At 37.7% G+C, this 16,964-nt stretch overlaps 1 protein-coding gene across 1 annotated transcript; it reads left to right on the top strand.

The window, feature by feature from the left end:
• The first annotated feature begins 1,593 nt into the window (after positions 1-1,593).
• On the top strand, positions 1,594-15,360 carry LOC121648096 (cholesteryl ester transfer protein, plasma). The gene is made up of 18 exons (XM_041998044.1): positions 1,594-1,796; positions 1,961-2,280; positions 3,784-3,898; positions 3,991-4,122; positions 6,696-6,766; positions 7,998-8,085; positions 8,188-8,257; positions 8,343-8,403; positions 10,365-10,456; positions 10,583-10,682; positions 10,906-10,985; positions 11,087-11,137; positions 11,214-11,357; positions 13,209-13,276; positions 14,267-14,309; positions 14,723-14,795; positions 14,949-15,034; positions 15,133-15,360. Exons 2-18 carry the CDS (start codon positions 2,133-2,135, stop codon positions 15,208-15,210), a joined length of 1,500 nt encoding a protein of 499 aa, XP_041853978.1. The 5' UTR covers positions 1,594-1,796; positions 1,961-2,132; the 3' UTR covers positions 15,211-15,360.
• Positions 15,361-16,964: the final 1,604 nt, after the last annotated feature.

Genomic DNA, 16,964 nt, shown 5'->3' with positions numbered 1-16,964 from the left:
AATCTCGGTGATCCTGGAGGGGCTCTGAGTAGAGCCGCTTCTCCACATCGAGAGGAGCCAGATGAGGTGGCTCGGGCATCTGGTTAGGATGCCTCCTGAATGCCTCCCTGGTGAGGTGTTCCGGGCACGTCCCACCAGAAGGAGGCCCCGGGGCAGACCCAGGACACGCTGGACAGACTACATCTCGCGGCTGGCCTGGGAACGCCTCGGGATCCCTTCAGATGAGCTGGTGAATGTGGCCGGGGAGAGGGAGGTCTGGGTTTCCCTGCTTAGGCAGCTGCCCCCGCGACCCGACTCCGGATAAGCGGCAGAAAATGGATGGATGGATGGATGTTGTTTTTAATCTCATTCTATTAAAAACAAAATGAATTAAGGTCAGTTTTTGTCGCAGGTCTTAACTTTATTCAGTTACATTCCAGATTATGAGCTAAACGATGAAGCTTCTCCACATTGTCCATCATCTCCATTTTTAATCTCGTTGTGTTGGTTAAGAACTAGTTAAGTTTGTAAATGACATGTCACCCGTGGCATACCAGTCCTCACCTGCTGCTTCGAGTTTAACTGCATGATTTTAGGTCCTTAGCAGTAAGTGAATGGATTTTACTCTCTGAAAATGTTTCTGAGAGGCCTCTAAGTAAAGGGATGAAAGGTAATTACTCTCGTAATTCAGTCTATCTTGCATACTGCATTCAAGGTCTAATTCCCGTTTGGGGGAAGGATGATAATTTGTGACATTAGTCACTATGAATAAATAAAATTCAAAATTTTAATGTCTGTATATGAAAGTTGCCCATGCTGTACAACGATGCGTGTGTTGAGGATTTGCAATAATGATGCAATAAATGTTATTAACTTAAATTGTTATGTTGTGTGTTTATTTTTTATTTATTTTTTGTGAGGGACTGTTTTGCTTTTTCAAGAACAGTATTAACAGAGTTTGTTAACCCTGTTTTTAAATATAGGAATTTGCTGATGCTAAAGTCAAGATAGGACAGAAGAGCTGAAGGTTTGACCTGTAGTAAACTCAGTAGTTGGAAGTGGCCTCATTACTAAGAAATAGTAGGTTGCAACTGATGTTTGCATTGATAACAGAAACAGCAGGGTCCAAAAGTCTTGGTAGCAGGTATCTATCTAAAATAGGAAACTTTATTATCATTTCTCAAGTTCTAAACTTCATTAATGAGGCTCACATGGAATATACAGATTTCTCAGTAAACAAGCCACAAACATCATTAGGCTAACTGTTTATGTAAGATGCTTTGTAGAAACAAAAAATTTCAAATGACCAGTAGTGACTCCACCGTCAGTAGATCAATACATCAAGCTTCGTTCCCTGAGAGACAGAAAAGTGGTCTGTAAACCCTTTATAAACAAAAATAAAATCAATTCTAGCAACCACAGCAGAGATTATGACTCTAACTGGACACTGGAGGCTCCCGTCAAAGGCCTTTACTCCATCAGTAACCCACTTTGTTCCCTCCAGTTTTTGTCCGTACCCTGATGTACCTCCCCCTCTCCTCGCCTCTATCTTTAACTGTCAGGTCAAATCCAAATCACTCACCTGGGAGATTTGGAGGAGAACAGCTACAGTCAGTAGCTTCTGGGAAACCACCAGCAGGGAATGCACACTTAGACTCAGCTCCTGTATCTGGTTTCACTGTGAGCCTGCACATGTTCAAACCTTCTTTGTTAAGAGAAAGTTGGTTCTGAATGTAGCGACGTTAGCCGGATGGACAGAGCAGGAAGAGAAGTTGCAAACACAAGTGTATTTCTGTCATTTTAAGGCAAATTTGTGGGTACGTACATACTTTTTATTGATAGCTGCTATTTTTATCATTTGACTTGCCTGTGTTGTAAACAGTTGCAGTTAAGAACTTGTTTCTGTAGCTGTCACATCATGAAAAAGGTTGTACTTTGGTCAGTTTTTTGGCCAAACCTGAGTCTGAGTTTGTCCTTCCAGGTCCCTTCCAAGTGTGAATCACACAGGTTGTCTGTCTCCGATTGAATGCAGGACGGGGTTTCTTACTAGGGCACTGAACCCTCCATTATAGTGGGTTTGTAGGTGTAGAGTTGACATTCACAGTTGCTACAGAGCTGCAATCACTAGGGTTAATCAAAAACAACCTAACACAATGCCTGGTACTGCTTTCCCACCGCTGCTGCTCCTCTCGCTGCTTTTGTCTCTGTCTGGGACGACCAACGGCTGCCTGCCGGACTCTGCTTCAGCCTACAGGTTTACTGGAACTGTGTGCAGGCTTACCTACCCAGCTGCTGTTGTGTGTAAGTTTTCAGGTTTTTTCTTTTTTTTTTTTTTTGTATCATACACTATTAATTTAAATTAGCCATTGGATTTTAAGAACCATGGTTTATGTTTTTGCAAATAAAATTATAAAAGGAACTCTTGATTTCTCGGTCTACTACGTAAAGGATTCTTTCCACCTGCAGACTTTCTTGTGGCTTGTCACAATTAGATTATGGTACAAAATGAAAGGGTGGGTGGTTTAGTGTTCACAATTGTGTGATATAAGGCTGCAAGCAAAAAATGATGAGGGTTACACAGCATGTGTAGACAGCACCATAAATGCAGGCAATTGTATTAAAGCTATACACTACAAAGCTTGCTATCACAAGCGCTGTTTTATGCAGCCATGATAAGTGCATAAACAGGTACCTTCAGGTTTAACTCTGGGTTTTTAGTTTCACAAAGGAAGTTCACACTGGTGCACTCTGGGTCGAGATAAGGCAACACAAGTAAAAGCATCACCTCCTGAGCAATCAGTTCTTTTGTACAACTAAAAGAAATATAGACATGGGTGGACACAGATTTTCTTCTGTATGCTGTTGTTTTCAAGAGTTGGATTCTTAACCAGAAGCATCTTTATGCTTTAATGCTTCATAATTTAGCTGTAAAAACCCTTTTGTAAGACATTCAGTTTTATCAGGTTTCCTTTTAACTTTCCTTCTTTGTTAAGCCATACATAGATTTTATTTTTTTTTAATACCTTATATATAATGTTGAGGGTTGTGTGTGGAGCTTGAGCCTGTCCTGGCTGTCATCCAGCAAGAGGCAGGAAACACCCTGGACAATTGGATTGAAGTAGCCTCCTTCAGTGTCTGCAGGCAAAACATCAGAGTGGATAGGTGCAGGTTTATTATTTATCAAGGGGATGGTGAAGTTGGCTCTGTGCATGTTTGTTAATTGTCAAAGTAAAAAGCACTAAAACTGAATGAACTGTATTTAAAATTGCTATTTCAACATGAAATTTTCTGCACGGATCATATGAACATGTTTCATATAACTTCAAATCACAGATTTACATGTACAGGACATCTTAAGTCTATAACCTAAATTCTGCATTTTAGCCATGAAATATTGAACATATGTTACAAAGAAAAAAATAAACGTCTTATTCTGAAGCACCTGACTTTCTTGTTTACTTTACCAGACCAGCCTCATCGTACTGAATCTGGAAAATGTGTGAATGAATCAGATCACATTCTGGTAAATTTATATTGAGTTGAAGCATTTGTTTACCAGCATGTTGCTTTCAAGTTGTTCATCTATAGGCTACTGTGGATTTGTACAAAAGGTATAAAAACACAATATTGCAAAAGTAGGCCAATTCACCTGCCATCCTCAGTGTACTGTAAACAAACCATTGACTTCCTCAGCATAGTATTTTTCTCTCTTGACTGCATCATCAATTCGTACTTCTTCCTGTTCACATATCAAAGTGCAAAAGTTTCTTTGCTAATATGTTGCTGTTTATCTGTTCCTGACAGTAAATGAGAAAACAACTAAAGTGATTGAAGCAGCTTTTCAACATGCCCGATACCCAAGTATGCAGGGAGCGAAATCCCTGCTCTACATCGGTGAAGTCTCATATGGCCTGGACAAGTAAGTGACGAAAAAATAAAAAAAAAGTGTTCACACAAGTTTACAAAGAATTTTAATGGAATCATAAAATGTTTCTCTTTTAACCCGTCCAGTTTGGAGATTCACAACCTGTCGATTGGTCAGAGCTCATTTGAGCTGCTTCCAGGAAAAGGCATTGGTCTGGATATTAGCAATGTGTCTGCAGTGTTCAAAGGGACCATCAAGTATGGATACGGCAGCTGGCTGTGAGTGTGTTAACAGCCTACATCCAATTTTTCACCTGTTCCTCTGGTTAAATACAGAATATAGAAAAGTGCATATGATGGAAAAACAAGAAAACCATTAAAAAGTCCCATTTGAACACCAGTTTATGATAATAATTATCACACTGCACAACATAGATTAATTTCCAGCCTTTACATCAATTTTATAGTAACATATCAAAATCATGCAGATACATTATCGGGTAAAGTATACATGGGTAATGGTTATCCCCATTTATCATTTTGAAAGAAACAGAATGTCAAAAGAGAACAGAAAATAAAGAGTTACCTCTTTGGTTTGTGTTAGCATGCAGCAGAATGCTAAATGCTAATGTTAGAATCAAACCTGACAAGTTATTAATAAAGTTTGTTTTTAACAAAACCCTTATTGTTTGAATATGTGATTTGGAGACTGTCATTTAATCAGAACAGCTTTAAGGTTTTTGCTCAGTCCTGGTGATTATGGAGGTTAAAGATACCAAGCTAGCAGTCATACTAATTGCTTACATGCATTGTCTTCTGTTAAAAACAAGGAAATAAAGAGATAAATAAATAACTGAACATTGAGAAAGAAGCTTAAAATGCACATCAATATTACATTTACATACATACATAGATGCATTATGGCTAATTAGCTATTTCTTCGTTTCTTCTTGGACAAGTGTTGTACACCAGGGCCTGTATTTCTCTTCCCTCCTTGGTCCACAGCTACACTGTCTTGGATCACTTTGAGCCTATTTCCCTTTCCTCTTAAGAGAAACCGGTTACCAGTATGAAGCCATCTGGCTCTTCTTATGATGTTGCTCCTCCACACCTTCTTAAGGAGGTTTTTCCTGCTGTTAGGTCCTCCATCCTTAATATTATTAACAGTAGTTGGCCTCTTGTGTAGTGCCGAGCAATTTTAAAAATGCGTGGGGCAACCCTTGCTAAAGAAATCTGGCCTCAACCCGCTTTCTCTAATTTTAGGCCGATCTCCAAGTTACTTTTTTTGTCCAAGATCTTGGAAAATTTGTCTACACCCAGCTGAAGTCCTTCCTGGATAAATATAAAGTTTTGAACTTTTTACAGTCTGGGTTTAAAATGTACCACAGCGCCGAATAAGCTTTTTAAAGGGTTTTTACATATTTTTAGCAATAAAGTCTAGAGACTGTGTTTTATTAGTGTTTTTTTTAATTAACCATTGCTTTCGACACAGTGGACCATGGCATTCATTCCCACCTCAGCCCGGCAATGGTTAGGTCCTACCTCTGATAGGAGTTTCTGTGTCATGATGAAAGATTTTACTTTTATCCATCTTGCGTAGAATATGAAATGAGCTCCCACTGCAGGTTAGACAGGCTCCTTCTCTGGCTGTTTTTAAAACTCATTTAAAAACACACTTTTACTCATTGACTTTCAAGTAAATGTGAGTTGTCATCCTCATTTATATGTACTTGTGATATTTTAAATATCTTATAGCTCATATGTGGTCATTTATAGCTGTTTAATTTTCTACTTGATCATTTAACTCTAAATGATCATTTAACTTGCACTCTAATCCATTATTTGTGCAGTTTTTAGGCTTTTTTTCTCTTTTTTTACATTTACTGTACAACACTTTGTCAGTTGTTATGTTTTTAAAGTGCTTTAGAAATAAAATGGTATGGTATGGTACGTTACGTTACGTTACTTTACGTTACGTTACGGTACGTTACGTTACGTTACGTTACGTTACGTTACGTTACGGTACGTTACGTTACGTTACGTTACGGTACGGTACGGTACGGTACGTTACGGTACGTTACGGTACGTTACGTTACATTACGTTACGTTACGGTATGGTATGGTATGATACGTTAGGGTACGGTACAGTACGGTATGGTACGGTACGGTATGGTATGGTATGGTATGGTATGGTATGGTACGGTACGGTACGGTACGGTACGGTACGGTACGGTATGGTACGGTACGGTACGGTACGGTATGGTATGGTATGGTACAGTACGGTATGGTATGGTATGGTATGGTACGACATGGTACGATATGGTACGATATGGTACGGTACGGTATGGTATGGTATTTCTTTAATTTGCTGCTTCTGTTTGTTCTTTCAGTGTCATTGGCAGATACATAGACTTTGGTCCATGGATTTGTGTTTGCTAAAATAAATCAGGATATTTTCTTAATGGCTGAAAAGGCAACTCACTAATTCTGACTGTTAAAACCAAACATTGCTTTGTTAGGAACTTAAGTCCAGAGTGGTTTTACTGCTACAGACCTGTTAGCTTGATGCTGGATATTTCTCTGTCTCACTAACTAGGTTAGGTTTAAACAACATTTTAGCAATGATTAATATTCTCCAGTTTTGTTTGTCATGAAAATATACAGCCACACAATTATCTTTCTAAGCACTGAGTGCTCAGTTTTAATCGACCCATAAGTTTATTTTGTTTTGTTTGGATGTTGATTATATTTGTGTATCTTTAGAAAGCACTAGTGAAGTGTGGCAAATGCCAGGATTCAATTAATGTGAATAAAAAACCATGTGTATTTCTTGTGTTGTTTCTTTTTTCCAGTGTCAACTTTGCACAGAGTGTTGACTTTGAGATTGATTCTCAGATTGATCTAGGAATCAACCCAAAACTCTGTAAGTAGCTTTTATTCCAGTACAATTTCAAGTATTCATGCTTTTTAAGTATTTCAATTTCTATTATTTTCACTAAACTCCATTTCAGGAAGACATTTCATAATACATTTCCTGTTATTTTAAGCTGTACTTTTTATATTGATATTTTTACACAAAGAGAACAAAACAAATCTGCTTATTTGAACCATATAATGAATATAATTAAATAAAAATAAAACGAGAGGTGTGTAATAGGACCCAAATGCAGGAGGCAGGAGGCAGGAAGATGAGAAGAAATCAACTTTGCTAAAGCACAACTGAAGTCTAGAAACTTGAATAAATAATTTTTAAAAAGTGAAAAAAGTGACTGAACTTTGTTTTATGGTAGAAATATGAAAACACAAGAACATAAAGTGCTACTTGCTAGGAAATCCAGCAAAGTTCTTAAATACACTACCGTTCGAAAGTTTGGGGTCACTTCCCTATTGAATCCCATTGCAAAGTGACCCCAAACTTTTGAACGGTAGTGTACATAATCAAAATAATTAAGTTAAAGTAATATACATAACTGAGCGCAACAAACAGTACACATCTTCCTCAGCTGTCATGACAGCAATAATTAATAATAGCACATGCTAAAATGGGAAGCTCACCATAATCACTTCTTGATTTTGAGGGAAAAAACTGATTCTCTCATGAACCTTTTGTGTTCACAACCTGTTGACGAGTTTCTGACTTCCAAACATTACAGGAGGTGCATGCAAAACCGTGGTTGGCATGTCATAGGTTTGTGTTTAATGTCCGTAACAATTCTACAAATTATTCATTTATAAGTTCTTGCTGACTCAGTAATAAAAACAACTTCATCACATAAACACTATTTTATAGTTCAAAGTTTTAATTGTGGGAAATGTAAGCTGTCAATTTTTCTGAAAGATCTTCTGTTTGTTTTAATGTTGATTGTGTGTCTGTTCATTGGCAACATCAGCAGTATGATAGTCTCACTGGACATGTAATCAAGCTCATAAGAAGATAAAACATGCCATATTAATGAAAAATTACAGCTGCAAGCACCCTCAAAACATTCCTTGTCAGGAATAGTGTTGGGATCTTTCAGTTTCTCAGCATGTTGAAATTTGAAGCAGACCATGATAACTGTTTAATAGTATAAACGGCAAGGCACGAGCTTCCTTTTTTTTCTTAATCTGATCTGTCCCCATGCGCTCCGTTCTCTGTCTACCAACTCTGCCAGACTGTGGTGAAGGAAAAGTAGCGGCAGACACATCAGATTGTTATCTGAATTTCCACAAGCTTCGTCTTCACCTGCAAGGAGACAAACAGTAAGTGACAAAACTGCACCTGAAGCCACATTGATAAACTATCTGTACTACATGATTGCTGTTCTAGAGCCTGTTAACATCTATTTGCTTCTCGCTGATCAGGCCAAACTGGCTGAAGAAGCTCTTCACTGACTTTATCACCTTCACTGTCAAGCTGGTCATCAAAGGGCAGGTGAGGATGACAGATGAAAGAATTTGTTGTGCTCATTTCATCTATGACCAAATTACAACAACGACAAATCTGTCCTTATGTACAGATTTGTAAAGAGATCAATAAGCTGGCGGATATACTGGCTGACTTCATTCAAGACACAGCAGGTGGGTGCAGGAGGGGGCATCTGGTTGTCTTTTAATACATTATTTATTTTATGTGTTTTTATGTGACTTGGTCAAAAAAATTTGGTGCCGTTACACATAAAAATACATTTCAAAAGGTACAAATATACCTCTACAGTCCCATGTTTTCCTCTTAATAATTCAGGTCATTATCAGGTTGGAGCAGCCTGACCTGTAACTGACACAGGTTTTCTGACACTAAGTGGGAGTGTTTTTTTTCTTTTTTCCCTTCCTAAACAGCGTAATAATCCTTCATTGTCATTTTGTCCTTTATTATGAGCAACTCATAATATCTGACGTTTTGTATTTTTTACATAGAAATAACTTTCCCAACCAAAATAGATAGAACTGAATCTTTTTAAAGCATTGTGATAATATTATTTTTTAAATATGTTTTTTTGTGAGCTCTGCTCTTGAACTCTTTCTCATTCAGGTTTGATCATAAAGAGCAATTAAGGGCTATTTGAAGCTCTTTCAACCGTGAAAACATAATCTATCTTTTCATTTTTAAACGTTTTACAGATAAACTTGCTCATGAGACCAAATGAAAATACAGCTGTTACTACGCTACTGGTTGTATAAATGATGTAAAGTAGTGGTTGAAACAAAACTTTATACACTTAAATGACAGCAAAACTGACTCTATCTTGTTTGGCATGTCACGTATGTAGAATGTTTCACGAACTGTAGATCTCTGGTCCCCGTTTTTAATCATGGTTAAAAATCTTGGTGTAATATTTGACAGTTCTGTTGTTAGAACAAGCTTTTTTCAGCCCTTCGTCAGTCAGCAGGATCTTGAGAAGCAATCCATGCATTCATAAGTAAAGACTGTAATGCCTTTTACTTTGGCCTCAGTCTTCAATTTCACGTCTCCAACTTGTACAGAACGCTGCTGCCTAATTTTAAACAAGCACATCCAGATGTGAACACGTAACCCCTGTGCTGTCGTCGCTCCACTGACTTCCAGTTCATTTTAGAGTCGATTTTAAACTTCTGTTGTGTGTTTTAAATGCTGTTAGTGGCCCATGTTTATAGATTAGCTTTTAATTGGTTGGTTTGTTGGATTTCTGACGTGAAATGAAAAAGCCTGACTCCAACTTATGATCTCCTGATGCTGTTGAGTGAGACTTTTGTGGCTAAATATATTGTCCAGATTAGTTTGTTTGATTTGAAATAGATCTAACTAAACTAAATTCATGATTTTCTCAAATTCAAAGCTCCTGAACTTTCTTCCTATTCTCACCATTCAGGGTTATGAGCTTGAGTGTATATGTCATTACAGATACTCGGGAATCCTGCTGAATAATGTTCTCTTTCTTTAAAACCTCATGTTCTGTAGCTAGAAAAAAGAAAAGAAAAAACAACATATGTTGCTGCATATTGCATGATCAGGTTGCATGGTTTTCTTTGTCCTTTCACAGACTCAAACACTGAAATGTTCTTGTCTTTAAATCTGTTTAAGTTATCAGTGTACTTATATCTGTCCAAAACGTACAGGAGCTTCCCGTCTTCCTTCTCATGACGTATTCCTGTTTTCTGTCCCCAACATCCGTTCTGATCTTGGAAAGAAATCATTCAAGTGCTGCCTCCACTGCTGGGAATACGCTGCAAAGTCAGCTGACTCTTAAGAAACAGCTCTCATTTTAAATTTCAGGAGTATTATGTCATAATAAAATAAAAATTTAAAACAATTTTCTAACCCATACCAAGTAATTGTGCTGACTGAACCAAGCAAAATACATTTTTAAAAAAATTTAATAATAGTATTTTCCTCTTTTGACCATGTAGAAGATGATGAAAGACTTTTATTCATAGAAAAGTCCAAATCTGAATAGTTGCAGTAAATCAAAGACACACAACATATGTAATAATATATATTTAACTCCTTTTTTTCATCTATCATCAGAATTTCTTTGAACATTTTGGTTTGTGTGTGTTTACAGCACATTTCCTCAGTGATGGAGGAATAAGTGTAGATATTGGTGTAACTGCTGCTCCCGTCATCACTGCTAACTACATAGAATCATATCACAAGGTAAATAACTCGTGAAAGACACCACAGTCACATGTGATGTGTTGGAAACAACGTGCTTCACTACATCCTCATCCAATTCTGACTTTTCAAGAGATAAAACATCTCTCTCCTCCTTATTTGTTTCAGGGGCTGACCAACTACAAAAACACATCTTCTGTGATCAGTAGTTCAGTTTTCCATCCAAGCCACCTGACGGAAAACAGGATGCTTTACTTTTGGTTCTCAGGTCAGCTGTTTGCTATAGCTTTTTCCTCCCCTTCAATTTCAAGGGCATCAGTAACAGAAAAGACACCTTAGTGCATGAATACGATGCCTGTTCAGTGCAGCTGAGACACTATAATCATTATGACTTACACCCAGTCCAAACTTAGAAAATGTATCTCCCTGTGTGTGTTTCTGAGGTAAATTTGTATGCTACATGAAACTGATGCCTTGTGTTTTACCCACAGATGAGGTCTTTAAGCCCCTGATTGCTGCTGCTCACCAAGATGGCCGCTTCCAACTCAACATCTCATCCAAGGAGCTCACTGTAAGTACACCAACTTCACCACCTGTGGACAGGAATGCAACAGCTGGGTTGAGATACTGATGGGATTTTTATTGGCTCTTATCTGACAAATGTGATTTTAGGAACTTTTCAGAACAGATCTCTCCAGCGTCATGCCTGAATATATCAAAAAGGTAAGACTCAAAGTGCTTGTTCCCTGAATGATGTGCTTTTATCAGAGGAGATTTATTATTTTGCGTTTGTGTTCAGTGTCTGATGGGATCAGCCTCTCCGGAGCTAAGAGTATGGAGTTCTGACACTCCCTTTGTTAACACCTCCACCATGGGTACGACAGTCTGGGCACAGGTCTCCGGAGAACTCTACTGTGGCATGCCAACACTCTTCTTTGAAGTGGTAATTTCTGACAGGATATTCTCAGCAGTCTTTTGGAAAGTTAAAGAAAGCAAAATGTTATTCGTTTTGTTCTTGTACCAGATAAAAGTTTGTAAAAATTGAGAGGAAAACTTTTAAAACATCCCAGATGTTTTAATGAACAGAGAAATAGTCTATAGTAAGGGTGGGAATCTTTAAGCGCATCACGATTCAGATGGCAGCGATGCAAATTTATAACGATTATTGATGCATGGTTTTTCCCTGCGTGATGACTTAACTACTGAGTGAAAACATGTAACATGGTTTTAACTATTTGTTTTGTCAAACAAAAATGCATCTGCGATGCATCTAAAACCTACTTGTTCCTCACACTAGCAAAATACTCCTGAGCATTAAAATGGTCTCTCAGTCTACTTTAGTAGAAATTACAATCATGGGGAAGGTTGCTGACCTGACAGTCGTGCAGAGAATCATCACTGACTCCCTCCACAAGGAGGGAAAACCTCAAAAGGTAATTGAAAAAGAAGTTGGATGCTCTTAAAGTGCTACATCAAAGCAAATTAATGAGAAGTTGAATGGAAGGGAAAAGTGTGGAAGAAAAAAGGTGGAAAGGCCAGCTGGGATGAAGCAGCCTGGAGAGGATCGTCAGGAAAAGGCCACTGAAAAATGTGGGGGAGCTTCACAAAGAGTGGACTGAGGCTGGAGTTAGTGCTTTGAGAGCCATCACACACAGATGGATCCTGGACATGGACTTCACATGTTGTATTCCTCTTGTCAAGCTGCAACAAAACACAACATTAGAAGTTGGGTTAAAGAAAAAATGAACTGGTCTGTTGAGCTCTGGTCCAAAGCTCTCTTTTCTGATGGGGCAAATTTTACATCTCATTTGGAAATCAAGGTCCCAGAATCTGGAGGAAGAATGGAAAGCCAACAATCCAAGACACAGGAATCCAAGTGCAGCATGAAATTTCCACAATCTGTGTTGAATGAGGAGCCATGTCATCTGCTGGTGTTGGTCCACTGTGCTTTAAGTCCAGAGTCAACGCAGCCGTCTACCAGGAGGTTTTAGAGTATTTCATGCTTCCTTCAGCAGAAAAGCTTTTTGGAGATGCTGACTTTATTTTCCAGCAGGACTTGGTACCTGCCCACACTGCCAGAAGAACCAGAACCTGGTTCAATGATCAAGGATTACTGGACTTGATTGACCAGCAAACTCTCCTGAACTGAACCCCGTAGAAAATCTATGGAGCATTGCAAAGAGAAAGATGAGACACATGAGACCGAGCAATGTAGAAGAGTTGAAGGCTGCTATTGAAGCATCCTGGTCTTCCATTCCACCCCAGCAGGGCCACAGGCTGATAACATCCATGCCACGCCACACTGAGGCAGGAATTCATGCAAAAGGGGCTCAAACCAGTTACTGAGTTCATATGCATGACTATACTCTTCAACATTTCTGTATTCAAAATCTTTTTTATATTGATTTAATTTAATGTTCTAATTTTCTGAGATTAGGATTTTTGAGTTTTCATAGGCTGTAAGCCATAATCATCAAAATTATAACAAATAAGTGCTTGAAATATCTCACTTTGCATTTAATGAGTCTATATATTAGCTTCCCTTTTAATTACTTGAATTACTGAAATAAATGAAGTTTTGCACAATATTCTTTTTTTTTCATCTTTATGTACTTTCCTATTGGATAAAAACTCAGAAAATCTGATTTTTTTTACATATTTTGGCAGATTGAGATGGTCTTTTAAAATTGACACAAGAGATCTCTGAATTACTAATAGAAGAAAATATCTTCATGCCTCCCTACATGAGGGTTTCTTTTTGAGTCATGTTTATATATTTGTTCCTGGTTTCTAGGTCGTAGCTGTAGATGTCACAGCTTCCTATGCAGACAAGAAACTCTTCCTGCACAGTAAACGGAACCAGTAAGACCTTTCTTGCTATTTTTTTTCTAATAAAAATGACTAATATCTGGACAAAATGACCACATGGGCTGCAAAACATGTTTCCATTAAAGCAAATTACCACAAAACCAAAAATGGTAAATTCCTGGCCTCAAGAAGACCTTGCAACTTTGAGCTTTATATTGTTCTTGCCTCCTTTACATACGATCACAATAACGGTATCAAAACAAAAAAGTTCAGCCACATCTGAAAGCAAACAGCTCTCCTTCCCATCTTAGTCGTGACAAGAAGTCCATGTTTCACTATGTTGGTGCAAAAAAACACAGCTACTGCTTCCCCCTTAGTCATCCATACTAAAACCAAGATACCAAATCAGTTTGTACTTTCCAGTAAGGAAGTGTCAGTACATTCGCTTTCAACGTGCAACGTGAAAAAGGAAGGAAGTTATAAAATAAACTACTTCAAATGGTTAGAAAATTGCACATAAAAGGGTCATCTTTATTGTTCTGAACTTGATAATACATATAATATTTAATAAGAAAGTCCCACTGAAAGAGAGAATGAAACATATTTGGAAAAATGCATAATCAATGTAGGTGAAGATAAATCCTTTACATTTCAAATATAAACAGGATTCTGCACATTTTCCACCAGATGTGCAAAGATCCAGAATCAAGGACAAAAGAAATTACAAAGAATAAAGGAGCCATGTCATGTCTCTAATGAGGACATGTGTCCAAGTATTAGTCTGGTTGCAGCATTAGAAGTTGCAAAAGGTAAAAAGCCAGATGCAGCCCTTCTTTATTCTTATCTATTTCATTCAGTAGTAAAATGCAAAGCTGGATCAGTAACATCAGATATGGCTTGATAAGCTTTATTATGTTGAAGAAACTTCATTTTATCTCATTCAAACATACAGAATCATATCTACGATTTCATTAGATCATTATGTAAACGATCTGCTGCTCTGTGTCATGTATGTGATAATATTTTTATCTTACATATCTATAGGATCACAGTACTCCGTGCTGAGCTGCCCTCAGGCAATAAACTGGCAAGTTTTATGTTGTTTTTTCCATTGATGGTTTTCTTGTAATACCATATTTAAAGGAAAGTTCTGGTGTTTTTGAGCCACTGAGAAGTTCACATTAATGAGGTTATTAAGGAAACAACATGGCTCCCTGACCTCTGTTGCAGAAATTTAGGAAAATAATGGGTCACGCCTTCTGTATTTAAAAAAAAAAAAAATCTAATGACTTATTCAGAAATATTAATACACTAAAAATTTGCATTTCTGTGTGCTTAGCAAAATGTTTATTATTCAAGCTACATTAATGTACGTGAAAACTATTGTTATAAAATAATTATGTTTATGTTAAATTATGCAGATTCTGAAGCCATAGACACAAAACATTATTTTACTGTTTGATTGGACTTGCTCAGTCCCCTTTACTTGTTTACATATAGGTGCATGACGAGGCAGAGCGAGAGTTTTTAAGAGAAGCTGTGGAGAAAATAGGCGTTCCCAAAGTCCTGTCTGGTGAGACACTCCAGTCAAACCTCACTCCTCTTACACTGATAACATCTGAGATACACTTTAATTTTACTAAATACAATTAACACTGCTGTAGATATACCTTGTGAGGTGATTGTCATACCCTGTAACGCTTGCTGAGAAATGTGTGTGTTCCAGTTCTTGGAGTCGAGATAACCAGGCTACTGGACAAACAAGGTGCAAACTTATTTGACATCATCAACCCTGAAGTGCTTCATCGGGATGTGAGCGCTGCTTGTTCTTTACTTTTTGGCCCTTGTTTCTTTTATATTGCACGTCTGTGCATACGTTACATCTGTCTCACCCTCTGTCTGTGCTGCAGGGCTTTGTGTTGACTCAGATGGATTTTGGTTTCCCTCATCACCTCTTGGTTGATTTCCTCAAGAGGACACTGCAGTAACCAGGCAGCTGCTTTGCTTGTTTGGCAAGACTGAGAGGTTTAATGTTAGCAGACTGTTGGTGTCTGTTTTCATTTACATTTTACACAGTGCACAATCAAATGTAAATAGGAAATTCTGTGAACAGTCATGCCAGTGAGTAGAAGTCCTCTACATCAGGGGTGGCCAACGTCGGTCCTCAAGAGCCACAATCCTGCAGGTTTTACATGCATCCCTGCACCGACGCACCTGAATTAAACTAATGAGTCATTGTGCAGATCCTTATAGGCTGTTGGGTCCATTTAATTTGAGTTAGGTGTGTTGGTGCAGGGATGCATGGAAAACCTGCAGGATTGTGGCTCTTGAGGACCGACGTTGGCCACCCCTGCTCTACATGATGTGCTCATTACTATAAAGTATATTTCAATCTGCTGAAGTCTAAATGTTTATTAATTGGTTGGGCAGAGAAGCCAGAGTTCAGTTACTTTTTGTCATATTAAGATAATGCTGAGACATTTTACAAGATATTTGTTTCTTCAAAACTTGACTCTAATTCAGTCTTTATTATCATAATTCAGTAATTTATTATTTCCCGCTGGGATTAAGTTCCTCGATGCAGCCAGCTCTGATTGTTCTGGCCTGGGGCCCTCCCTTCTCTCTCTTCAACCCCTTTTCCCTGCAAGCTTACAAATAAAGGACCTAAAAGCTAATGGTTTGGAATATTTATCCAAATCAGCCTTAAGTTACCACTATATTATAATATATTGATAATCATTCCATTAAACCATACATACTGTAGCTTTTGAGTTTTTAAGTATCAGTGATTGATAATCACGCCATCCCTTTATGATCCATACCAGTGGGATTCCTTTTGTTGTGTAGGGCCAATATTAATGTTAATATTAAAGGTAGAAATACTGAATACAAAATAATTGTCTTACAAGGTTTGGATTTTCTAGTGAAACTAGCAAATAGAAGTAGTGACACTGACACTGAAAACTGCATGAAATCCTGAAATTTTAAAGGTGCCAAGCAAGTATATTGTTAATTTCTATAGGTGTAAAAATAAACAGTATACAATATCTAGTTTATATACTGTTTAAACATATTTACACATACATAAAATGTGCATTTGTTTTGTTTTGTTTTTTTTATTTTTATGTAGATTTTACATATAAATCCAATATGAAGTATGCTTATGAATATAAAATAAATGCAAAATTCTGCAGGATCCATGTACAGAGTGTAAATGTTCTTTATTCTGGGAATCTGTCTGCATTGTAAAACACTTAGGAGGCAGTCAAACATTGATTGTACATTGATTAAAGTTGCTTGTGTGACCTGTGTGTGACTTACTGTTTAAACGTTTGTGCCAGTATCTGATTGAAATTATTCAACTGAAGCGATATCGCCCCCTTCTGGTTATAATCACCATTGCTTACATTTTCATTTCTCAAACTGTTCTTTTAACCTTTCCTTATATCTTTTTCAGAAAAAATATCTGAAATATAAAGTTGAACATCACTGATACACTCTGATGTAAAATGGCCTTCATGGCTTATCAGTCTGAAACAGTGGTGGAGCTGCACTTAAGGTGGCCAGAGGGTGGGTGTAGGAGCCTTAAATGTTTGGTTGATTAAATGTATTCTTTCTAGATTGTTTATTGCTAGTAGCTGTCAGGGCTGCTGACATTGGGACTGGGAATTATCTCAGCCTGATCTGCGTCTTAACTCTTTATCAATAAGTCGGGAATATCGTCCTTTCTCTTCATTATTTT

Source organism: Melanotaenia boesemani, chromosome 10 (genome assembly GCF_017639745.1).
Source record: "Melanotaenia boesemani isolate fMelBoe1 chromosome 10, fMelBoe1.pri, whole genome shotgun sequence".
NCBI lineage: Eukaryota > Metazoa > Chordata > Actinopteri > Atheriniformes > Melanotaeniidae > Melanotaenia > Melanotaenia boesemani.
Note: the sequence above shows the minus strand (reverse complement) of the source record. Positions and strands in the feature narration are given on the sequence as shown.